The 26,147-nt window shown below is 36.9% G+C and overlaps 2 protein-coding genes and 1 long non-coding RNA gene across 13 annotated transcripts in view; 2 read left to right on the forward strand and 1 right to left on the reverse strand.

Annotated features, from left to right (window-relative positions):
* PLEKHH2 (pleckstrin homology, MyTH4 and FERM domain containing H2) overlaps positions 1-4,374 on the forward strand; it is a 59,723-nt gene extending 55,349 nt beyond the window's left edge. For all 8 annotated transcript variants that reach the window (XM_048057637.2, XM_066993779.1, XM_066993780.1 and 5 more), the window contains 3 exons: positions 205-291; positions 2,010-2,147; positions 3,200-4,374. In XM_048057637.2, coding sequence (XP_047913594.1) covers positions 205-291; positions 2,010-2,147; positions 3,200-3,382 — 408 coding nt within the window. In that variant the 3' untranslated portion in view covers positions 3,383-4,374. The remainder of the gene's footprint in view (positions 1-204; positions 292-2,009; positions 2,148-3,199) is intronic.
* On the reverse strand, positions 1-9,282 carry LOC136790357 (uncharacterized). Of its 3 annotated transcripts, XR_010830152.1 has the most exons (5): positions 9,147-9,282; positions 7,823-7,900; positions 6,416-6,516; positions 4,418-5,346; positions 1-109 (listed from the first exon to the last, which is right to left on the reverse strand). It is a non-coding gene; the product is annotated as an uncharacterized lncRNA (long non-coding RNA). The 3 variants fall into 3 exon arrangements; XR_010830151.1 differs by lacking the exon at positions 9,147-9,282 and having other exon boundaries at positions 4,418-4,533; positions 7,823-8,507; XR_010830150.1 differs by lacking the exon at positions 9,147-9,282 and having other exon boundaries at positions 7,823-8,507.
* DYNC2LI1 (dynein cytoplasmic 2 light intermediate chain 1) overlaps positions 9,269-26,147 on the forward strand; it is a 22,762-nt gene continuing 5,883 nt past the window's right edge. For both annotated transcript variants that reach the window (XM_048057645.2, XM_048057647.2), the window contains exons 1-12: positions 9,269-9,410; positions 9,617-9,734; positions 10,781-10,815; positions 11,359-11,428; positions 12,461-12,549; positions 14,677-14,863; positions 17,024-17,092; positions 18,088-18,165; positions 19,703-19,779; positions 20,145-20,215; positions 20,660-20,757; positions 23,059-23,151. In XM_048057645.2, the coding sequence (XP_047913602.2) occupies positions 9,397-9,410; positions 9,617-9,734; positions 10,781-10,815; positions 11,359-11,428; positions 12,461-12,549; positions 14,677-14,863; positions 17,024-17,092; positions 18,088-18,165; positions 19,703-19,779; positions 20,145-20,215; positions 20,660-20,757; positions 23,059-23,151 (999 nt within the window). In that variant the 5' untranslated portion in view covers positions 9,269-9,396. The remainder of the gene's footprint in view (positions 9,411-9,616; positions 9,735-10,780; positions 10,816-11,358; positions 11,429-12,460; positions 12,550-14,676; positions 14,864-17,023; positions 17,093-18,087; positions 18,166-19,702; positions 19,780-20,144; positions 20,216-20,659; positions 20,758-23,058; positions 23,152-26,147) is intronic.

Here is a 26,147-nt window from a genome sequence, read left to right on the forward strand (position 1 = left end):
GGACTAAGTACTGGGAGAAGCTTCAGGAGCATTAGGATGCATTCACAGTTCCGCCAGTGGCCTACTACATGGCTTTGTAGTTCCCTCCCAACGTAAATCTCAGTAAGATCTGTGGAGGAGAAGAGCTCTATATTAGCTATGTTAATAGTTATTTACATATTGTCTCATTTTGAAGTAGTAATTAAAGAACATTTCTCTTTGTAGCCTCTAGCAACCTCCTCACTTGAGAAATCCTTCATATGGTTTGCTGTACATGAAGATGGCATAAGCATCCTCGATTACAGCACTATGGTAAGTGACTTTTTTTTCTTTTTTTATTTTGGTCAAAGTAGATTTTAGTACTGAGTATATAGAGAGATTCAGTACACAAAAGATGGCATTAGACTTCCGTGCTGGTATCTAGTCTTTCCTCATAAAGCAAAAATTTGTTCCTTTCAAAACACTTTCATGTTACCATTATAGGAGTACTAATAACAGAAATAAGTAACAATTTCTTTTCACTGAATTTATTTTTGTTTATCAGATATAGTTTTTATATCTTTCAATGAAATGTTAATGTTTTAATCATGCAGATGTCAGGAGATCCATAGTTACAGTTCTTACAACATTAATTTTCTTTTCCTGAAGACTTCATTTTCCATTATTATTCATAATACATACACTCTGCAAAGTGCAGTTACTTAAAAAGATTGTTATTTTCATTGTATTATTTTTGTTTAATAGTAGGTAATATAACCCAGTGTTATTTAATTATGTCATTTTAGGCTCTGATTTTTCTTTGATTTGCAATAAAAGTTTTCACAGAAAACGATTCATGGTAATCAGTGTAAAAAGGCAGTGCCTGAGAAGATCCCTGCTTTAATTTATATCCTGCAAAGACATAGAATGGCATGTTGCTATTAGCAAGTGCTAATATTGAATATCAGAAAATTAAAATCTCGACTTCATAATTGCATTGATATAGGCCTTTTCATTACATTTCTTTGTTGTTAAAAGAAACACAGAACAGTAAAACAAAAAACACGAGGAGAGCAAAGAGCAGCTATACAGTAGCTGTATACAGAGAATGAGCAAAATGAGCTTGCATCAGACTGCAGAAAGCTCTATAAACACTGCCTGCTCACAGAGCTAGCTGTGGGATTTCTGCAGAGCACTGCCTGTTTACAATGCAGACAGGCCCTGCCTTCCATTTAAGGAATGCTCAGTTTCCAGAGAATATCCTGATTTTCTGTAGAAAGGATCATGGGTATCAGAACTGGTGCTGCAAGGAGCAGCTAATTAAAAACACTACTTGGAAATAAGGACAAAAAAAGGTTTAGTAATCAAACAAGTAAAGTGAGTTATCATATGGGTATTGTCTCACGATGAATTTTTGAATATCTTAAGCACATTAATATGATATTAATGATAAACCAAATGCTAATTGTAGACTCAAAGGCCATTAGCGTGGTGTTGAACATTGAACAGTAAGAGCAGAAAGAGCAATGCGGAGGAGCTTTGAAGAGCATTTATGTACCATCGGAGATGTGAAAAAAAAAGAAAATGGAATTTACATTTAATTGTGTGTCTATTAACTATATCACTGCCCAAAAAGAAATCCTGGAGTTAAATCACTTTAGATGTCATACACCTTCCCATTTAACTTACTTAGACACTACTTCAATTTCAAGTGGAACTCCTGAGAATAGCTTCTCTCAAAGTTAGTCAGGAGTTAAGTAAATTGAATTATAGACTTATGTTGAAACCTGCTCATAATAATCTAATGATCTAATTAATTTGGAATAGAAACAGAAGTCTAACTAAGGAGAGTCTTATCATATACAGTGGAAGTTCCTCATTGTGAAGGTCTGGATGAATCTATCCCAAAATTTACAATTAATTTCAAGGTTCATAAGAGGCTAACAACATTTTGAAAAATACACATGCAGTTATATTTTTAAGAGATGTATTTGTCATAATCTGTTTTTCTTGCATTGACCTGCTTATAGCTTTGGGTTTTCTTTTTTAAGCGATTGACAGTTACATATACATATAAGAGTCTGATGACTTTTGGAGGCTATCAAGATGATTTTATGTTGGTTGTTAATGATGCTCAGATAAAGGACAAAGCAACTGAAAAACTCCTTTTTGCCATGACAAAACCCAAGGTTGGTATATTACCTGAAATAGTTTCCCCACCATCTGCTACTTTTCTACTTTTTCTAGTGGTCAATCCTTAACAGATGTGAAAGATGAAACACTTTCCTTATTCCTAGCATTCTGAGATTATTGACTTTTGCCAGATGGCTTTAGAGGGAGAAACAGTTACTAATATAAGAGCTAACAGTGACAATACTGATGTGTTTTCTTTTCATGTCCCTTTATATAACGTTCCAAATTTTTCATGTAAGTACATAGTCTGTCTGATTGATCAGCACCATAGATTTTTAAGAAACTGTTTCTGTTCTACAGTGGAATTGCAGAATACAAGATCTGAAAGATCTGTCACTTGTTAAAAATTCTAGGATATTTTTGCCTTTGGTAAAGGAGCTGTCAAGCTTTTAAAATCTATATTCTCTCATTCGCTGGTAAGATTGACTATATTTAAAACAAACAAACAAAAAACAGAATGTGAAGTCTCTTGCTGTTATTCAGAACAATCTATAAAACAGAATATGAAATTCTACATATAAATCTGGGTAAAGTCATGACTCTTCATACAGTTAGACTTAGTAAAATACATCTGTTCAAGTTTCCCTCAGACTGTGCCCTTACAGGCAAAGTTGGGCGGAATGCAAAGAGAAAATACAGTAAGTTCCCAGATGTCTTCATTCCTTTTACCTACTCTGCATCTTGAGTCCTTGAGCTCTAGTTATTTTCTTGGAAAACTGAGGGAACACGTCACGAAAGATTTTTCTAAGAGCATCATCTTTTGGACTTCAAAATACCTCTCAAAGTTGAATGAAAGGAGTGACCTGTTTGAATCATTTAAGACTGAAGACAAAGTATCCAGCCTACTGGTAGGAATAACATTATATTACTGGAAAGCAGTGATAGAAGAAAGTTCTAGTAGCATTTCCTCTCTCCCCATCGTTAGGCTGTTTGATAAAGTAGAAGTACTTTTCCAGCTGATTGTCACTAGCTAGAAAGTTAGCCATTTTTTCAGCAGTCAAAACACATCACTGTATTTTTCAAAGAGACTTGTGTGTTCCTGTTACAGATTCTTGAGATCACTCTACTGATTGCCAGCTATATTAACAACTTTCATCAGCAAAAAGGAGCTGCTCATCACCTCTCTGCTCCAGCATTACTGACACCTCAAAGTGGACAGAAACTCAAGGAAATGGGGAGTCAGACACTGCTCACAAACAACAGACCGACTAAATGTCCAACTTTGTTATGAAAGTGTTACCTGTCATGATAATGCATCTTTGCTACATGGTTTCTACATTGATTGAAAACTTTTTGATGTACAAGACGTACTGCATAAGCAGGTTTGTAAATGAAGGAAAGGAGGACGGGTTTATATTCATTTCAATGGTATATAGCAGGAGGAACCCTTTAATTAAAGCCCTGGCACAAACTGGAATGATGAAGATGAGCCGATTTAAGAATTCTACTTTACTGGGGTGGCTTGTCCCTACAGCTCAAAAATAAATGTGTCTGTTGATAGTGATGGGGAAGGGTGGCCTTGGGAACAACTGTATACATTTTAGTCATTTTCCAGATATTTTTCTCAGGGACCAAACTGTCTTCACCTCTTCAGTTGCGTTTTAAAAAATTACAAATTGTATGACCTTCATTTTTTTAAAGGATTTTTTGTTTTAAAAAATGTTAAATAGTATATTTTCCATTTCCATCACCCCTCTTTATTTTGCAATACAAGCACCACGGGACTAAAAAGAGCAAATTGTTTTAGAACTGTTTCTTCTTAAAAAAAAAACACACATAAACACATCACGTAACTATTACAAATCTAACAAGTATTCTCCCAATACCCTTTTAGCCATTTTTATACAACTGTTCTACTTGGCATATCTCTAGCCTTGGCCTGATACATTTCTAAATAATCCCTCTCAACCCCAGCCTTTTGGAAAAATCTAAATTGAACAGGCACTGTATTTAGTATAGTTTTATTAAACTTCTTTAATCCAAAAATAATAATATAATCCAGATGCAAGAATGACTCGATTCAAAACACAGGAATAACACAGAAAGCCATTGCTTGAATTGTTGAGCTTCGAGACATAAATGACATATAAAATGGCATGTGTATAATATATACAGTGATACAGAATAATATTTTGTAAAAGGTGTATTTGTTGTTTTTCATTTGTATCTATACATTTCATATTATAAAACTAATTACAATGTTCTTGCACACTGAAGGTAAAATGTTGCATCTGCACTATTGGACTTGGGAGTACTTTCTGGTTACCTTTTTCAGCTGCAAGCTTCATTACTGTGTAGGGTCAAGTACATAGAAATGACACGCGTTTTAAGTTCCAAACCTCACATTTTAGTTTCTGTGCAAAGAAACCACTTCTGCAGGCTCTGAAATAGATAAGCAGCGTAATCTAATAACTTAGGTCCAGTCGTAGAGGGGGTAGTTAAACATGAATCACTGATTTATACACATTTCACAATTTCCACTTTTGCTCATGCTGATGATCATTGATCATTAATCATTTACTGCTAACCTTCATCATTTTAGTCTGCAGTAATTTCATAATGATGAATATTAATATCTGAAGGTTGAAAAACTCCTTTGTTTTATGACATTTCATATATACACATATACAGATTGAGAGAGGAGTAATTTTCAGTCGTTTGCCCTCTCTAAAAGGTAGGGAGTATCTTCCTGAAGAATTGAAATAGGTTAGTTTGGAGATACAGTTTGCAAAAAGAACATAGAATTAAAAAGTGGAAAGACAAGTTGTCTGGCTGACTTGATAAATACATTTCTTCTGAAAGCTCTCAAAATCCTGCCACAAGCTAAGTGTGCAAGACACTACCTCCACTTTATGGCTCAGTGCTTTGTCTTGAAAATTACAAACATATAACAAACATACTGTATCTGGATGCCTTCATGTTTGAAATGCAGAAAGAGCTTCCTGATAACTTTCAACCTTCACAAGTAGTTATGCCATTTCTCTTTCAATGAGGCAGGGGCAGCAGCAGCAGGTTTACTGCCCAGGGGACAGCAGATCTGCCATCATCAGGGCAACCGCACAGGAAGCTACAAGAGACCCTGGCACTGACTGCAGCATCTTTTTGTGCAGACTCCCCAGGTGAAGCGATGCAGGTAGTGTGGTGTAATTGGGTTAGGAATTAACGTCCCTTTGAGACCAGCAGTATAGTTAACTTCTGGATAATTATGGGGTTGGGTGACGGTACATGCAAATTCAAACAGATAGTACTGCATCAGTTATACTCAGGCTGTAGTGTAAAGCTTCTCAAATATGCTTAGAAAGTTACTTTACAAACAAAAAAGTCATCACAAAATTATGATAGCAATCAACCTAGAATATTCCAGCTAGCAATTATTTCCTAGTTGTCCATTAGGACATAGTGTGAGGCATGTCACTAGTGAGTTTCTTCATGTAGTTTTTTTAAATCTTTGAATTAAGTTGGTTAGTTTGGAGACAAAATGATACACATTACACAAAGCTGATGTGCAGATATTGAGTCTTTTAAACTGATTTCATTAACAATTGCTGCCTTACAAACAGCTGTTTTATAAAGCAGCATACGATATATGTAGTATGACTTTCCTTCCTGCTTTTAGGTAGATAATTCAGAAACTGCTTTGCTTTTTAGGGTTAAGCTCCTGGTGATGCAAATATCCCTAAATCATAATGCCAGAAGCAATCCATGTTCTAGTTTCCCTTTGTTTGGCAGCACCTTCCAGACTTAATATGACTGTTTAATTATGATGGGTCATCATTAATCCCATATACAGTCACATTACCAGAAATACTGTGTAATTTTCATGAAATAAATACACTCAGAATCACAGCATGACCATACAACACTAAACAGTCAAGTTTTTTCCAGGATTTTGATTAGCAACAGCATGGTTTCCATAGTCTGGTAGTAACCTCTTCAAGCAAACATTTCCCTAAAATTAACAGCAAGGAAAGTCTCTTACATAAACACACTTCAACAGCGTGGCTTGAAGAGCTGTGCAAGTCTCTGGGGGACTTGCTCTGTGTTAAGCTAGCCCCAAACTTACTTAGGAGATACCACACAATATAAGTCAGCAAAACTGAAAATTTCAGAGTCAGGTAGTTAATCTATTCTGCCTTCCCCACCCAGCTTGAGCATCATGAGTGATCCACATCTCAGTCTTAGCCTTGAATCTTCCATCAAAACAATTCATACCATGCTACCTAATCCATGATTAAAGCCTAGGCAAGAACTAGACTTTTCTCACCTTCTGATCTTCATCAGCAGTGATGAAATTGGAGCTGTGAAATGAGCAGGAACCTCTGGGACTGATGCTGAAGAACTTCACACGCTCAAGGCTTGCAGAACCTAGGTTGTAAAAATATTCTCAGGGTGAGATTAACAGGTAAGCACATGGAAGGAGACTTCACTTTCCATCATAAGCTTCAGAATATTTTGTGCTTGCTTTGAGCACTCAGTAACAACGATCTGTATAGATAGCCAGGGAATCTGAGCTTGACAATGACTGAAAGATCAGTGGTAAATCTCTATATAAAGAATCACATTGATTTGAAAATAACATTTGGGATACAATAAAAATGAATAAATACAAGTTTGCCTTGTCAATCTTTGTGCAGCTGGATTAGTAAGCAAACTGCTCATTTCTAAAACAAGCAAGACCTAATTCAGTAGTACAGCTGGCAAATGATAAAGCTTTGAGTTTTTAATGCAATCTACAAAATTAGTGTTGTCCTGTTATTTTAGATTAAATGTTATATTTAAAATAAAGGCATATGTTTCCCTATTAAAAAAAAAAAAAAAAAGGCTGGTAGGTATTTAGAGTTAGAGTTACTTCTCAGACTAATACAGTTTTACAGTTTATGTCCTGGAGGAAGAAATTCATCCTTGCCTAAAGGAATGCACCACTTAAACCTTTACATAAAACTTTAATGGTCCGTACAGCTTAGTGTGATCCATTAGCTTGAGTTAATTTTTAACTAAGGTGATTAGTAATTAAGTAACAGTGAATTAGGAAGAAAAAGTTATTTTTTACTGTTTCTTAGGTCATGAACAGCAAAGGAAATGAAACAGATTAAGATGAAACTTAAAATACTGAAAACTAAATTCATTTCTGGGCTGGTCTTCAGCACAGCTTATTAATTAATTAATGCCCCTACACTGTTTCCCAGCCCAGATTTGTACTGCAGCATTTTCGAGATTTGCCACGACTCTGTCACTGAGTAAATAGCTGTAAAAATACTTTGCTTTTTAGTGCCAGGAACAATTCCTACATTAGTTTTGCTTTGTTTGGCAGAGAAACAGTAGTTTCGTCCAGGGTTTTTACCACTTTTAACTGGTGATTATACATTAGCATTGGCTTCATATACCAAGATACTGGAAATGCCCTGTGGAAATGAAATTCATGAAAGCAATGCATTTAGAAAGGCATCAGCATGGCCTGCCACTTTACAACACTAAATAATGGAGTTTCTTCCTGTTTTTTAATCAGCATGGTTTCCATAGGGGGTTGGCAAATGCTTTAGAAGAGCCATGTAGAAACCTGGAAGTGAATTAAGACAGGGGAACATAAACAGATGAAAACTTCTGGAACTGCAATTGAATAATTATGCAAGTTAAACTTAGAAAAAATATGTTTTTAAAGAACAAGTATTACATAGAGTCTGCCTCTTGCTATATAAGCCTTCTTTGGGGACGGATGGAGTTGAGATGAATTCTGAGTGAGGCCCATTTCCTGGTTTTCATCAAACAGGCAGGAGATTGTTTTACTTTGTTTTTTTTTTTTTTTTCTACCTCGCTCTCTCAAGATACAAAGCAGCTACTCAGCTACAGAAGGCAGCTCCAATTGCTCTTCTGGATTGTGGGTCACCTCCCTGACTGGCAACACGCGTGACTTGTCAGGTTTACCTACTTCCTATATCCCCTTCATGAGGTGAGGTCATCCCACAGCTTTACTGCACCCGAGTTTATTAACAGCCTTAAGGCTGAGGTGAAATATTCAACTAAAAACAGCGGCCAGTTTAGGGCCAGTTCTCTTTAATGTTTTTTATCAATGATCTGGATGCAGGACTCAGATGCATTCTGAAGTTTGCAGGCAACACTAAGGAGGAGCTGTTGACTCCCTCGAGGGTAAAGGCCTTACAGAGAGATCTTGATGAATTAGAGGGTTGGTTGATCACCAACTATATGAAATTTAACAAGAGTAAGTGCCAGTTTCTGCACCTGGGATGGGGCAAGCTTGGATACACATAAAGACTGAAGGATGAGAGGCTGGAGAGCAGCCCCACAGAAAAGGATTGGAGGATTTTGGTTGACAGCAAGCTGAACATGATCCAGCAGTGGGCTTTGGTGGCCAGAAGGACCAACTGTATCCTGAGGTGCATCAGGCACAACATTGCTAGCAGGTTGAAGGGAAGGGATTGTCCCGCTCTACTCTGCGCTGGTGCAGCCTCACCTCGAGTACTGTGTGCAGTTTTGGGCACCGCAATATAAGAAGGATATAAAGCTGTTAGAGAGTGTCAAAAGGAGGGCTACAAAGATGGTGAAGGGTCTGGAGGGGAAGATGTAGAGGAGTGGCCGAGTCCCTTGGTGTGTTCAGAGCAGAGCAGGCCGAGGGGAGGCCTCATGGCGGCCTGCAGCTCCCTCACGAGGGGAGCGGAGGGGCAGGCGCTGAGCTCTGCTCTCTGGGGACAGCGACAGGACCCGAGGGAACGGCATGGAGCTGGGACAGGGGAGGGTCAGGCTGGGGGTTAGGGAAAGGTTCTGCAGCCAGAGGGGGGTCGGACACTAGGACAGGCTCAAGTGGGTCCCTTCCAACTCGGGCTACACTGTGACTTAATTAACGACTTATTAATTAACGGCTCCCGGCACTTATGGCGTGTATGTCCACCCCTCCCTCGCAGCAGCAGCACGGCGGCCCACTAATCCAAGCCCTACCACCCGCGCCCAGCTCCTCCACCGCCTGCGCTGGCCGCCCTCACCTGCCCCCCACCCCCCGACCCCAACGAGGCGGGGCGCCCTGCCCAGCACCCGAAGACCAGCGGCGGGGACCCCCCCACACCCCATAGCGGCCCCGGGGGGGGCGCCCCAGCGCCAAAGGCAGACGCTGGGGGGGAGGGGAGGCCGGAAGGCGATGAAGGCCGCGGCCTCCCCCCCGCGGAACTACAGCTCCCAGCCCGCCCCGCGCCGTCCCCATGGCGACGGGCGGCCGGGCCCGGCCGGCGGGGAGCGATGCCCAAGGCCGGGTAACGGGGGGAGCCCCCCGGGGCTGCGTGAGGGGGGCTCGGCCGGGGGGGGCCCGGCCGGGGGGGGCCGTGCGGGAGCCGTGCCTCGGTGCCGGGACCCCATAGCCAAAGGGGAGGCCGTGGGGGAGCCGGGGAAGGGGCAGCCCCGGGCAGGGACGTGCCCGTTGTTTTGCCCTAACGAGCCCCGGCCGTGGTTTTCCCGCTAGCGACGCGCTGTGGGACATAGCGCTAGCTGAGGTGGAGAAGAGAGAAAGCCCCGACGGCGGTGGCAAGCGCGTGGAAGTTTGGGAGAAGTCGGTGCTGTTTGTGGGGAGCAAAAACGGGGTAAGGCCGGGTGCCGCGTGGTTCCGTGCCTTCCCTGAGCGCAGCTGCGTCAGGGCAAGGAGGGGTGGGTGTAATTTCTGTAAAAGTAGTGGCCCGAAATAAAGCTCCTCTCTTTAATTGTTTGACACGTTGTTAAATTTCCCCCTGTGAAGGCTGGACAGGTAACAAAACGACTTAAGTGCACTTCCACCAGTTTTGTTGTAGTTAGAGGCACCGGCATCCTGCTTTGAGTTTTGTCTGTATCTCTGTCAGGCAGACTTGAGCGTGGACTGTCAGAGGTTGCAAGCTCCAGGTTCCACATGCCCAAGGTTGTTTTACTTCATGAGCCCCATAAAATTGGTCTTTATTAATTTCATGTTTGTCTTTTGTTAGCATTTACCTGAAAAGTAAATCAGAAAATACTTGCCTTTTTGACCAAGTGAGTGTTAGTTATAAAAACATATTTTTTACTTTAGGAGTATTGGTATATGTTCAACCTCTAATTAACAATCTTTAAAATACTTTTTAGCTATAAAATGTAATTATTTTTTGGATTTACATGAAATTCACTTATTTTTGAGATAGGAATTGACAGAGGAGTAAAACTGTAGAAGTGCTAGTCCCTTCAAAGTGACACTGTACTCAGTGTCTGAATTTCAATAGTGTAAAGATATTTTTCTGTGTGTTCATTTGTATCTTAAGCATTCTTTTTATTTCCATCTCATCAGTAATAACTTATGCCTGTGGAAAGCTGACATATTTTTAATAGTTAAAGATCGGTAAACAGTTTAACAGAGTTGTCCAGATGGATCACTAATGTCTAATTTTACAGACCCTAGTCATATTGCTGTATTTGTCATCTCCATTAGTCTATAAGAATGGTAGTGTAGCTTGATTCTGACAGAAAGTTGGTAGCTAAGTTTCCACTATAAGGTTACAAACAATTACATGAGTTTATACTTTTCAGGTACTTTATTATTGGAATATTAAAAGACTAAGTTTCATTTAGTGATAACTATTTATGCTTTAATGACATTGCAGTAGACTTCTTTGTTTTTAATTTCCAGGGAAAGACCACTATTATACTGAGGTGTCTTGAGAGGTACGTGTGAATTTTTTAAAAGTATGTTTCAACTATGGATACTTAGAGGATAATCATAATAAAGGATGTCATAAGAAACAGTTGCCAGTAAAAGAGAACTGTTTAAAATACTGTTAACTAGTAGCAATAGTCTTGTAATCCAGCTAGTTACTTGCTAGGGGTTGATAATGATCTGTAAACATTTGCATTTTTACGTTATTAAAGTGTTGTGTTTTTTTTTAATTTTATATAATTAGTTATATTGTGTGATAATTCATAATACAAACATAATAATACATTCATAATACATAATACATCACTCATAGATTGAACTTATCAAGCTGCTCCCTCCAGTCCTCTCCAACATGAGTGCTGAAATGGCCATCAGTTCAGACTGGTGCTCTTCCTTCTCCTGTCTTTGGCAATAACTGATAAATGAGATTGTTTTCTCTGTATTGCTGTTTCTAAGCCAAATTCTGAACTGACTGAACTATGCTATAGTAACAGTAGAACTAACCTTCTTTAGAGGTTCATGACAAAATAATTTCATTTTTCCTTGGATAGGGAAGAGATTCCAAAGCCCACATTAGCTTTGGAGTATACCTTTGGAAGAAGGGCAAGGAGACACAATGCAGTGAGTACCCAGAAAGTATAGTTTACTTAACATGTATGTATTTATTTATTTATTTTATATATATAGTTTATTTTTATGTATAAGAATCTTAGGGATTTTTAGCTTATTATTTGTGGGGAAAAACTGTTATTTTGAATATTCTTAAAATTTACTATTTTAATTTTCTATTTTAATCTTTAATACATTTTCCCTTTCACTAGAATGCAGTAGACCTGAGACCAAAGTATCACACAAAGCAACCAGTTTCATTTATAAAATCTACCTTGTATGTTGTGTTTGAGTGCTTTTATTTTCCAATCGTAGGAAGATGCATAGGATGCATGCCATGAACCTTGTCTTTAAAATATGAAATGAGTATAAACTGAGGAAGGTCTTTTATGACTGGATTTATGAGAGACACAGTCATCTTTGAGGATGTTAAACCATAATTAAGTTTTGGGTTACTTGTCAATATCGCTAACTTTTGCACTGAAGAATATGTTAACAGGAATATTGAATCCACTCTCATCACTACACTGTCCAGCAGTAGTAACTATTGCTGCAGCTGTTTGCTGTTTCTATAACTGAAGCAGGGAGTGGAAAATCTGACTTGGTCTAAAAGATAAAAATGAAGAAGCTAAATGCAAATGTAGAGATTTTTTACTTTTCTGATTGACAGCGTTAGTCTTCAACTACAATAAACAAAAAGAAAGGGATAAAAAACTGACTATACATATATATATATACACACACACACACACACACATATATATATATATAATGTTTATCATTAATTATGCTGCTTCCTGACTTCTTTACTCTAAAGTAGTCGTCCATCAAGATGGACACAGGCATGCCAGGAGTATTTAAGAAGTGTTGTATGGGATTTCCTGAACACATTTTGTTTGGTTTTGTTTTTTAGAAAACACTAGGGAAGTAATATATGTTATTGTTCTGAGTCACTTGCATGAAAACCCAGCTTATCAGAATCAAGATGTTCTCTTGGTGTTGCAGGGAAGTGTGTGGCTCTAACATAAAGGAACTCTTTTGCAGCCCAAAGATATAGCTCACTTTTGGGAACTAGGTGGTGGAACCTCATTACAAGAACTGATTCGAATACCAATCACTAGCAACAACATAAGGTAAGTGATTACAATTCTTGTGTTAATTTCCGCTGTCTTTCACGCATAAGTAAATCTCTAGACCACTTACTGTGGAGAACTCTTTCCAAATGTAAGACAAGATATTTCTGAATTTTTCTAAAAAATCATGGTAATACCACTGATACTCTGCGTTGAACTTCCTTTTCATGATGCTTTCCTAGTAAGACAATCAACAACGAGAAAAAGCAATACCATGAAGGAAATGATCTGTCCTTAAGTGGACAGAATAGAACTACAGAAAAAGAGAAAACATAGCTTCTTTTTATGCAGAGTGGAAGAGCAGAAAAATAAGAAAAAAAATAAAATCTGGCTGCCCACTTCTGTATGCAGGAACAATCTCTGTGAGGGGCACTATTGTAGGGTGAAAGAGTAAGCAAAAAATAACACAAAAAATCTCTGGATTTTTAGGCAGTGAAGTGCCCATCCAATGAGAACAACGTCAGACATGAGAGACAATGTTTCTAAGAGAGACTAAAATTGGTGAATTGATTTGAAGATAAAGAGAAGAAATTCAGAGAGAATGAAAAGAATACAGTGAGAATAATACATAAGAGTGGTGGAATAGCCTAGGAAGAAAAAATGCATCAAGAAATGAGAATGCAATGAGGGTGCCATTTTTTTTTTCTAGCTAAGCAAGGTAGAGTGGAAAGTGGAAGGGGAGAAAAGGATCAAAAGATGTTACCTTTGTATTATGATGCATTGCTATATTTCTGTGGTAGTGAGCTTTAACTTCTATTGAAAAATAATACTAATGGGAAGGATACAATTTTTATCACGTACGCTTGCTACTGTTCTGGCTGTTGAGATAATGCTGTTATTTAGTAAGAGACTAAGGTGAAAGTACACTACTTCTGGCATGTGAAGCCTTTTGATGCTAGAGGGTCCTGGGGACAAAAATCAATGATCATATTTTCGCTAAATGAACTTAACTGAGCTCCACCTCTATCCATCTTCTCTCCCCATTTTATTGATAAAGGAATCTTCTGATGTGTGTGATCTTAAGGTTCTTTGAGTGAGCAACTCTGTTCTTTAAGATCATCTGTGTTCATAAGACAATATTTTAACATATTTATTACTCAAAAGTTCTACCATCTCAAGTACTTAAGTATAGGAGCTTTTCACTGATTTTCTTATCCATCTATAGTTAAGGAGTTTGCTTGTTTAAAAGTTCCATGACCTATGTTTTGTTGCACCAAGAGACTTTTCACCAGACTTCTTCCACAGTGTTTTAAAGTTAAATTGGACATTTACTTTGCTTTGTAGTTTTCTGATAATCACTCTGGTCTGGAATCCCCTATTTCTTGTCAGGATGGAAGTGGGGAAAAAATTATTACATCCAGTCAATCTTCTGCATTTCCAATGTGTTCCTTCACATTTGTATTGTAATACTGCTGGAGTTTTGGGCTGTGGCAGGAGTTTATACATAAACATTTTCCATTATAATCACCTTTAAAAGCCTGGTAATTGGTTTTGAGTGCTCTGACTTCTTCCATTTGTCATTCTGTCTTTCAGAAGACTTTCTGATGTGCTCATTTGAGGTTCCAGCTAATTGGCACCATCCATGACACAGAATAATTCCCCTTAACCAGCTTTTTCTATTTAATATTACAAAAGAATAATGAAAGTATAGAAACCTCTAATACATTCATGGTTAAGAAAGATCCTGACCATTTGCTGAGATTGCTAACGGGGAGTGTAGACTTAAGTGGGGACAAAGATACATGACAGCAGAAGTGCCCAGTCACACAGGTAGAAGTTGAATATGATCAGGATGTTTGCATATTTTATTTCTTTGTATCAAAGTCTCCGGACAGAAAGTTTTATGTATAGAATCTCCAAACCCTCTGATGGAAAGTTGCCAAAGTAATAGTTCTGAACAAGAAAAGATGGAGTGGTTTGCTCAGTGTTCAGAGCATCCTTAAAAGCCATCTGCCTTTGCTGTCACATTTGATTCTATTTTAGTGTTTGTATTTTCGCATTTGGTGCTTTCAGCATTTATATTATATATTATATGTATATATTATTATATATTATATATGGTTGTGTATGAAAATGTTAATTGTCTCGGGCACTGAAAGTTTGACCAGATAATGTCTTTTTTAATAGGTCCTTTGCTGTAGTTCTTGTATTGGATCTGTCCAAACCTAATGAGCTCTGGACTACCATGGAGAATCTTCTGCAGGCCATTAGGGACCACGTGAATAAAATTTTAGCCAAACTGGAAAAAACAAATCCTGAAGTAGCTACTGAAATTAAACAGAGGATGCGGAACAGTCTGCAGAAGGATCATCCAGTAAGTTACTTCTAATATTTTCTCCAGATGTCACAGGCCTTTATACAGTTAAAGATAATGCTTTTGAAAATCATAAACAACTCTTTTAGATTTTTATGCATGACTGGAAATCCATTTGATGTAGATGAACCTGTTCACTGGAAAATTATAGCAATTTAATAAAAATTCAATAAGAGCAGAAACAAGGAAAGAAGGTTTCTTATATCTTTTTGTTAGATATCTAATGTGATTGTTATGGCATGTTACACCAATCAAAAGAAATAGTTTTAGAGTAGCAGTTTGCTTTTTCCCCCTCATCTTTTTAAAATGAAGATGAAAACTAGAATGTACAAAAGTCATCTAGCAAGAGACTAGCTGAAGGTACAAATTTAAGCAAAGAATATGGTTATAACAGCCATCAACATGACTATATACTTTGCATTTATTTAAATGTCTATCACAAACTCAATGCCTTTTGATAATCTGACAACTAATTAAATTATAAAGTTTCAGAAATGTTAACATCAGTCCTTTAAACATAATTGCTAACTAAATCTCTGGAAAAGCTAAACTAGATTATGTGCAATAGAAATGAAAAATCATTGTGCATTAAACCTCTGCAAATGTTGTGCATATATAATGCATAAATAAGTATTCAACAGTTCAAAGGCTCGGCACATAAATCTAGTTGCTGTAGCTTCTATAAAATGCTTCTATATAATGTAATGTAGCAAATGCTTATATTGAAAAGTAACTTTTCAATTTTTGAGAAAGCAACATACGCAACACTCAGTAGGTTTATAGATTTAGAGTATAGCATTTGAGTTCTGCTGGAAAATGATTTTGTTTTTCACTTTTAGAGAAGGTATTTCACAAAAAGAAAATACCTACAAACACACTCAGCAACAAATCATGACCACAATGTCAAGTTAACTTGTAGAGCTTATGAATTGGAAAACTGCAAACTTTTTCAATAGTAAAAAGCATAATGCCGCTAATTGCTTAGAAGAGAAGACTTGCTATAGTTGCCCTGTAGGGAACACAATTATACCTTCTCAACTCGGATTTCCATTCAGCCTTCATTATCAAAATCAGGAAGGATGTAAACAAAATGTTATGTTACTACTGGGTTCTCTTGAAACCTTCATCACTGTTCAAGGAAAAAATTATGTCAATGTTGTGGGAGGAAATACCATCTTTCATAATCAAAAAAGTAAATGACGATTCAAGGAAAAAATTATTTGCTCCTTTATACCTAAACAGTTTTGTGATAAAGAAGAATTGATAAGATTTTGGTTTGGTTTTCTGCATTGTTTTTGTTTGTTAGTTTGATTTATCATTATTATTTTTTTAAGGATTAGATATATTCCACTAGACTGGATAAAGTTGGCTATGATGTTAAAGCATAAATGTATCAAGTGCAGACCTTGCTTAAAGGTGTCTGGATGCCAGTTTTAATGTTTCTGATGTTATTTCTAATTAGTTTTTTTTCTCAGTTAAGAAACTAACGCTTCACCTATTTATTTTTTTCAGGTCTGTGTTCTATGCATCCAATTTTAAGTTACGATAATTTTGCTCAGAGGTTTCACCTTGACAGTGTAGGGATGAAGCCATTATTTTTCCCCTCAAAGTACAGGATCTTCTGTATTTGCATCGTCTTGCTAATGCACTGTCATTTCTCCTGCATGTGAAGTAACCAGGTTTAGAAGAGAACAGTTAGGTCAACTTCTGCTACGACTTCTTTCTTTTCCACTCTTGTGCAACCAAAGCAGCTTGACTGTCATTGTGTGAGCACAAGGGGATAGTCGCACTTCATGTAGACTACACAAAACCCTTCCAGATACACTAATCGAAACTGGTGGGAGGTCTGTGAATGTATGAGAGGGCTTTCCCCTCTTCCTTTTCCATCTAATGTTGGAACTGGAGTATACAGTGCAAAAGCCCTTTTATGCCGTTGAGTTTTGTGACTGCCCAGAGGGATTATTTCCTGAACGTTTACAAGAAAATGAAAGAACTGTAGAATACGGTGTGGATATAGAATTGAAGTTTATTCATCTGACTTAAGGTTTTGAAAAAATAAACCTCGTCTCCTGTAAGTTAATGTAACCCCTTTCAGTTTGAACTGTTGCAATCTTCTACAACCTGTTTACACTGCTTAACTGTCATATATCTGTTCAATAGGATTACGAGTTGGTTGACCCTTTTCCAATACCCTTAGTGATTATTGGAAGCAAATACGATATTTTTCATGTAAGTCATTTTTATGTTATTTTATTTTCTGGTTTTTTCTGTTGGTAATTGTGACAGCAACAACTAACCTATCATTTTGTTCTGCAACTTTTTTTTTTTTTAAGTACTTTTCAAGTTTTTACGGACAAGTGAGTAGGGAGGGGAAAGAAATGTGGTACTGCTGGATTCTCTCCTAGTACTTTAAAAGTCCAAACAAATGCATACTCATTTTTCAAGTGGCACTTAATCATGAGAAGCTAGAACAGTCTGTTTGATTTTTATCTGCTGTGCTGGCAACTTCTGCTTCTCTGATGATATTACGTGGATACCCGGCTGACCCTCTGAGTTAATTCTTTATTACCGAGGCTTTATGCTGAGCCTTGGACACTGATTTTTACATTTTTTAAGTGACTCTTATGTAATAAACACAGAACAACAGCCTAATGCCATTGGGGTCTACGGAAAGACTCCTGCAAGCTTCACTGGGACCAGGTTTTTGCCTCCTTTCTCCAGGGAAGGCCATCTGTATGATCTTGTATTAAAGGAACATAGGTGAAATGGTATTTTTTTTTTTTTTGCACTCTTCATATCTGACAGTTATTAGAATTTAAAGAGCATATAGCCAAAGGTTTACTGAAAGTTAAATATTTTCATAAAAAGAATAGAATTCTTATCCTTCTTGAAGGCAGTACTTCTAAAATTTTAAAACAAAAGGAAACAGAAATTAATTGGAAATGGAATACACATTCCCAATTAAGAAACTTTTTCCAGACTAACATTTTGCCTGAATTATGCTCCCTCTGTAAAAAAGAAACAAAGGGAAATTGTGACATTTCTTTTCAGAGTAGGCTGTTACTGATTCTGTCTTACGATATAATTATGCTGACAGCTGAACGCCTCATATATTGTAGCCTAACTGCATTGCAGTTTATACAAAAAAAAATGAAAAGTTCTAGCTGTTATATTTTGTTTTTTGTTTCTAATGCATATGTTCCAATATCAACTTTTTTTTTTAGGAGTTTGACTCTGAAATGAGGAAAACAGTAAGCAAGACACTTCGATTTATTTCGCATTATTATGGAGCATCATTGGTGGTATGTATCTTCATTTTCTAAGGAAAGAAAAGATGAGCAATACTTATGATATGAAACAATGTTTTAAAAATAGAAATGCAAAACTCTTAGAGAAAATAGGGTTTAATAGGTTTTACAGTAGCTTTCTTAATGAGCTCATATGTTCTGTGGGTTACAGAGATTGGCAGGGGATAGATGAATATACCGTGTTAACAAGCAACATGCCTAATTTCCAGTGCCAACAAAAACTAAAGAAAAATGGTTATCTGTTAGCCAGCTCAGTTGCTGTACTGAGTTTACTATGTGGCTGGCCAAAGTTTTTGTTGGTATGAGAAAGCAGGACAGGAGAAAGTGATTGTCCTAGGTGGCATTAGAGAACTGCCCTCTTTGGTAGACGTGTGAACGTAGGTCTAGTGACCAGGCTTATGAAGGCTTAAAAACCTGGCTCCAAGGGCATGTCTTCGCAGCAGTTTAGGTGTACCTGATTACCACACTTGCACTTTTGAAAAGTAAAACCAGGACTTTTTCACAGCACTGAGTAGGAACCGCCAACTCAAGAGAACCATGAGGATGATGAAGTATTTATGTGGGTATAGAAACTGATCTGAACTTGGCAGATCGACTCCTGAGTAAAGGCAAAAATAGGCACGGTCAGCCTCACAACCCAAAACAGCTGCCTCCTGGTCTCTCTCTCTACATCAGAAGATGGTTCTAACTTTATCAACCACCATTTATGGAAAGCCTTTTTGTGATAGTGGCTTATTTTGGTTGCTAAACAACTTAAGTTTGCTCTAAATTGCTGTACTTACAGCATGTCCCTTTCAATCTATATAAAATTGTACAGCTTTTGTACATTGACGTATGAATTCATCTTTCATTAACTGAGAATATTACTATCTTGATTTTAAAAAAAATAAAGTATCTATGTATTATTTTAGTTAAAAAATAAAAACCAGGAGTTTAAAGATTTTTGGATACCAATACTGATCCCCATTGAAATGAGTGAGAGAAAGTCCATTTCCCACAGGAGAGATCTGACTTGTTTCTCGGAGACTTGAATCTATTAGGGTATGTAATACCTTAGAGAGGAATAAGCATTCCGCTTGAGAAGATATTCTGGGAGGTGTTTTCCAAAAAATCTGTACTGGTTCTGTTGCTATCGAGCCACATTTATCATGCATGAACACTTTTATAGTTATTTATTACATTTCTAAGTGTTTGTGGTATTCTGGATAATTTTTAACGTAGTTTAAAATCTTACTAGCACATTAGTTCTGGGCAAAAGATTCTTGTATCTTAACATGCATATTTCAGAAGTTGTGAATCAATATTTTTAAATATTTTTCTTGCTATGTGAATCAATATTTTTAAATATTTTTCTTGCTATGTTTTGGAAAGGGAGGGTGAGACTTTTGCTCTAGTAAATCCAGGAAACATATACTAAATTTAGTGGTGTCAGAAATCAACCATGCTGTATCTGAAATCCTCTGTGCAGATGACGTAATGTAGTATTTCTACGATGGAAGATCATAATGTATACTTTTTCTCATTCATTTAGTTTACCAGTAAATCTGAGGCTCTCCAGCTGAAAGCCCGTGTTCTTATTAATCACTTGGCATTTGGCTATGAGAGAAGGTAACAAAATTATTGTCCGATTATTAATTGTCTTGCCCAGAGTCTCGAAGTATTTAATAAAAATAATTGAATCACCAGAACACTTTTATTTTTGTTTTTATTTTCAAAAGTATTTTCTCTGCAAGAAGCTTGTTTGTGGCATTTTACTCACGTCTCAGCTCCGTGTCTCTGTGCAGAACAGTGGTAATGCCTTGGTTTTGATCCCCAAACTGACAGAATAGAAATATGGTCACCACTAGCATTGAATAGACTTTTATTTACCTATATTTGCATGCAAAGCCCAATAAAAGCCTAGTCTTGTCTGGAGTAATGTAATGTTTTTAGTTAATTACTAAACGTTTGCATATTTTCTTTTTTCTGTTTAGCAAGTCTGTATCAGTGGATCACAGCAAACCTCTATTTATACCAGCAGGCCTGGATTCCCTGAGCCAAATAGGTTAGGACATTTGAAGTTCATCGTGTTTGTTGTTTAATTGTTTTTGAAAATTAGAAAAAAAAAATAAGCAGATACAAAGTAAGGTTAAATTATAACACAACACTCTCTGCTTTAACTCATCACTGAAGCAAAGGGCTTAAAAAATTAAAACGATGATTCATAATTTATATTATTGGGAATTACTTGTGCAGTTTTAGGTAGTTTAATAAAGTATTTTGACTCCATCAAATAGTAAGGCGAACAAACTTCGATCTAAAAGAAAATATAATATACAGTACCATCCAGCCTGTTTCATGGTGGGAAATCAATGCTTTCTCAAGTCTTCTTGCAGCTTGTCGCTGCAGAACATGAAATGCTAAATTAGGTGGATCATTATCCAAAATGATTTGGTAATTCATGTTGTAATAACAACGTACTTGTGTTACTCTGTGCTGAAATCCTTAGGACCACCACCCACCTCTGACAGCGATATTGGAAAGATGCGTGCAAACACTCCTTTGGAACTGTGGAAAAAAGTATTTGAGAAGACCTTTCCTCCCAAGGTAGGTGTTTACATGTCTGCTGCACAGCTTCTTTTTTCTTAGAATGGTAGTAACTTTTGTCTTTCAAGTCCAATGACTGGAATTTCAGTCTCATTTAGCAGTTCTGTTTCCTCCAACTTCTTTAATTCATACACTTTTAAAAGAGAGAGATTGGTATGCAGTGGTGGTTTGGTTATTAGCTTCTACATCTTTGGTCACCTTCCTACACATAGAAATTATACAAGTACCAATGTAACCCTGTTTTTTCCAAAGTTATGCTGTTGCCTTTCATTATATTGAGAGAAGCTATTCTCAACTCCAACTTTTTTGGCGTTTTATAAGGTGCCATATGCCCAAGTGGCTAAACCAAATGACAGGGACGTTCCAAGAGGAGAATGCCTTCAAGGCTACAGTAAGCTACTGCTCCCTTTTCTCGAAGGGCATGAGGCTTTGAATAAAGGCGAGTGTGTTAGAATTCCTTACCAAAATCTGCTGGTTTGCTATGCGATGTCTATGGAAAGTTTTTAGAATTTGCAAAGTAATTAGAATATCATGGCACTTACACAATAATAAATCTTGTACATATTTCAGAAGTTTCTGGTTGCAAGATGCAAACCCCCATGTACTTCTTTTGAATAAAAGTAATTGCTGCCATTAGTAACAAAATTATTTTCTATTTGACCTGAGCAAATGCAGGCTGGTGCTTTCTCCTTGTGTACTTGACTGTACCACAGTTCTTCACCCCTGTCCATTTTTTGCCCCTGCAGCTTATCTGGGCACGCAAGGAAGTCAGTTAGGGCTATCAAACTGTGCCTCAAGTTACACTTCACAAACTGGACTTTTTCTAGTTTTCAGTTTATGGGTCTCTGTTCTTGGTGAGAAGGTGTCTTAATTTACCTCTTCATTACCTCATTCATTTGATATCAAAGCCTACAAATTATTTCTGTTGGTTTGTGACCAGAATAAATTATAACCAAGATGCCATTCTCAATTCAGTATGTCCCTACATGATAAAGACTAAATTTGTACTTTTCAAAAACTATAAAGGTAATCTAGTTTTCACATAACTTTTGCTCATAGCCTTTTTAAAAACCATTGTCCTGCACCCAGTAACTCCTGACCCCCCCTCAGAACAGCTCACAGTAATTATTGGATATAGGATGTGAACTGTGTACATATGTGTTCCTGGACAGTCGCAGTGCTCTGGCCATAGGAATAGATCTGTAAATTATTTAAACTGACTTTCTGAAGTACCGCAGAGGACTCGGTTCTGACTGTAACGCTATACCAGTTATTCAAATCTGCAGGTAGGTGTATCTGCCAGAAAGCAATGGATTTATCATCTGGCCTCATTAGCTAATTATTGCTGGCAACCAGAATGGTTACTGCAGTCCACTTTCATTTTTCTGCCATATATTGTGGAACCTTAGCAGCTGCAGTGTGAAGTTAGACACCATTTCCTGGCCCTTTCTAAAGGGTAAGATAACTCCGAGTAACAATCCCTTACTCAGAAAACAGAAGCATTTGGGCCATTTAAGTGCACAGCTTGAATGTTTTCAGATATGTCTGAATACATTTCTCATCTTGCAGGGTCCTTCAGTGTCCTAAGATAAGCAGTGAAATTAAAGAAGATTTTTCCAAGTAGATTTCCATTCTTCTCTTTTGGTTCCAAAATCTGCTTTAAACTTTAAAGATGTTTTTATTCATTCAGAATTTCTTTTCCTATCATCTCTTCTAATGACAATTTTAATTCTGCTTTATTTTATTCTGTTATTTGTATGAATGAGGAGACGTGCAGCACAACATTTAAAAAAAAATCTTATTTAATAATTTTTCTTTCTATTCATGTATTTTCTTTTTTTGGAGATAAACTTATTGTTCTCTCAAGATTCATAAATGAGGTTTCAAAAGAGGCCAAAAGATCGTAATCAACTCTTGTAGTGCTTCTCAGATACTGAAATAATGTTTGTGGTAGCTTCAAATGAAGCATAGTCTTGAATATTAAAGCCTCTGGCATAAGTACCCTTGACTATACCCAAAGATCATGGGCCAGAAAGGTTATTTGCTTTTTGAGGAGAGAACGATAAACAACTACCCAGTAAGAATATTCTTTTTCCTTTAAGATCTAGCTGCACTGTTATTTTCTTATCAATTACCAATCCAAGACACTGTATTTTATCTAATCTGTGACCTACAATTTTATTCCATAAATGCAGGATTTTAATACCTTTCTGTTACAAGCAGAATGCTTCCATTAGATGTATAGCATGGTGGCATCTTGTTAACATTTACCCTGTGTGTTTCTCTCGTTTCTTCTTTTAGAGTTTCTATGATTTACAAGCTACTAAAGACCCTGGACAGGATTCACAATATGCGGAGCATGAAGTTGATGTCATGAGAGCTCAGAAAAAACAGGTGTGTTGTTGTTCAGTTGCTCTTCAGTCAGCTATTCCAGAGACACAAGCATTGCCGAAGTAACTGTAGAATATACATGCATCACCCTTTTGCCTTTAAATAATTTCAACTTTTCTTCAAGGACTATTCAGCCTGGATGCGTTGTGGGTTTTGTTGCTGTTGTTGTTGTTGGTAGCCATGTAGTGGGTAGGGAATTGTTAGATCTCAAAAGCTTTAGCTCTTGTGGTTTCTTTGGAAGTGAATAATTCAAACTTCCCCTCTAGCTCTCTTCCAGAATTATTTCACTAGAACAATATTGAAACAAAGCAGTGCAACTTTCTTGGCAGTAACTTATTCATTTCTGCACCCTGTGCTCTCATTCGTGTGTTGATTAGAAGAGAGTCTAGGGAGAGGTATCAAGGCTTGAGGTGAGGGATGCAGGACTTTTTTTTTTCCCTTGTTCAAAACATTTTTCTTTATACTGGATTTTATGGAAGGTACTGAAATGATAACCCTTCTCACTTAGGGGTGTAGGGTGTAGATATTTTGTTCTAATCAGAGTGAATTATTCCACATAGTGATACTTGGCTTAACCCCTGAAATCTAGGAAATGCCTTTAGAGGAGAAAGGGTCGTTCATTTTGAAGTGTTTCTGCATTTGCCATACATTTGTAGTGAATTAACACAAACTTTGTGGTGAACTAGGCTAATGTTAGGTCACTGCCACGTAGATGTCCATGTATAACATCACACAAGTAGAAATGTAGGTTTTACCAATATCGTAGGTATGGGCCTGTTAAACTTAATCCAAGATTTATATAGTTTTCATTGTTTGGAAAGAATATTGCATACTTACTCTGGAAATTCTGTATTTCCTGTAGATTCATTTGTTTCAGGTGCAGAAAATTCATTGCTAGAATGACTGAGAAATGTTTCAGTCTGGTTTCACTCTATTTTCAGAGGTTCTATGTGGGCTATCTGCATATCATTTAACTTCTGTAGGTACTAAGTTACTGTGCTTAAAAGAGGTTTTTATAACAGTGGTTAAAGATGATGGGTATGGGAGACCTTTCAAAGGCGAATTGTACCAACCTCAGTCTCACATATTTTTTGCAAACCACTCCTCTTAAGATGAAAGGCAGTTTTATTGAGGTGCGCTGCAGTCAATCTCAACGAACCCTAGAATACCATAGCAAATTTCACCTTTTTTCATGCTTGTAAAAAGAAAGCCAAAGGATTAGATTATTACTGCTATCAAGTTTTTGTGGAGGTTGGTTAGATTGCATAAGGCCATAAACCTGTAGTTACCTGATCCAAAGAACTGCATTAATAATGTAAAAGAATAAAGGCATTTCAAGAATCCTATGCAGTCTTTGAACTTGCACGTTACCTGTAATATCCTGTTAATGTAGGCATCAGTTCTGAATTTGTTACATCAAGAGCAGTCTTAGATAACATTACAATTTGTAAAGCACGTTGCTTTTAGAATTTATAATGTAATCTTATACTCAATATATCTATATATCCCAATATAACTTTATGGTGTACTAAGTTATTTTGAGATAACACTTCTGTCTTGCAAAAAAAAAAAGTTACTGGTATGTGTTGATTAAATCATACAGGAAATTATTAATTTTTCTGTTTTTAAACAAAAGAGACAGGCTTTTAGAACTAATCTGTTCAAGGGCACTGCAAGCCAGTGTAGCTTCTTTTAGTTGGACTACTACAAGTAATTTAAGTATTAAAGAGAAAATTACTTTTGTTATCTACAGCTATTTTCTAAACCCCTTTATTGTAAGGTTCAGTTATTACAAGATTATTTGCATATTATTAATTTTGTTAAAGCAAAATTTTAAACGCATCGTAAGCCTGACATTCTCTTTGGAGTTTCATGCTATCTGTTATTAGGAGGAACAGTATATTAAAATGTTTACTATGCAACATGTTGCTAATGAAATCGTGGGATGTAATGCAATATGAAAGTTTCATACAATGACGGGGTACATATTGAAGTCATTTAAGTGCACGTTATTTTATTCGGTTAATTAATGTGCTACTTTGGACTATAGGTGATCACCAGTTTGCTTGTTTATCTCAAAGATAAGCTTTAAAGGAAAAAAATAAACACAAATATAGCAACAGGAAGAAAAATACAGCCTGTCACGGTATCTGATAGAACAACCTGCATACCTGAGTGAAATTTCAGCCTTAGTCAGGACTGGCAAATAATACTGTAAGTCATTTCTAGATAACTGTGGCAATGCAAAGTTCAATAAAATCAAGGCTGTTTCTCTATTGCCTTCCACTTGTGAGGAACCTTTTCAGTGTCTTAGCACTGGATGCAGCCAGTTTCAAAATGCACCCTTGTGGTTTGGATAATATAGTCCTATTTCCAGGGATTTCCAAGTTTGTAATCTGGTTGAAGAGTTTGTCTGCAGCTAGGGTTTGTGAAGAAATAATGTGCCTTTTCAGAGCTGGCTACGATGATTCTTAACGTAAAATCAGCTTTCAGAAGGATACACTCTAGCAGAGTAAAAGGTAAAATTATGGAGTATAAAATTAGAAGACAGATTTTAAAAAAATAAATATAGAAACAGGAAAGTACCTGGCTCGCTCTCCCATACTAGCTGTCAGCAAGTATTTATCCAAGATGCTTTCTGGCTGTAGATATTAGAGTTCAGCTTATCAGCACCCAGTCACGGGAATGTTTTCTTTTAGACTTTAGATTATTTTGTTTTTTTTTAATACTTTCCAAAGTGAACAATGAGACATACCACACTATTACTAAACCTTTTTGCTCTGAAAAACTCTGAGGCTACCTTTACACTGTGCCTTTGTTCAAGACAGAGCACATCTCTCTTATTCAGCTATGTGTTTCCAGAATTCTTTTCTGGAAATTCTTTTTTCTTGCACCACAGACATAGAAATTGCAGATTTATGATTCATGTCAAACAGTGCTTTTGCAAATGTTTACTTTTTTTTATCCTCTGGAGTTCAGCTATGAGAGTGAATATAACA

Source organism: Anser cygnoides, chromosome 3, assembly GCF_040182565.1.
Source record: "Anser cygnoides isolate HZ-2024a breed goose chromosome 3, Taihu_goose_T2T_genome, whole genome shotgun sequence".
Taxonomy (NCBI): Eukaryota; Metazoa; Chordata; class Aves; order Anseriformes; family Anatidae; genus Anser; species Anser cygnoides.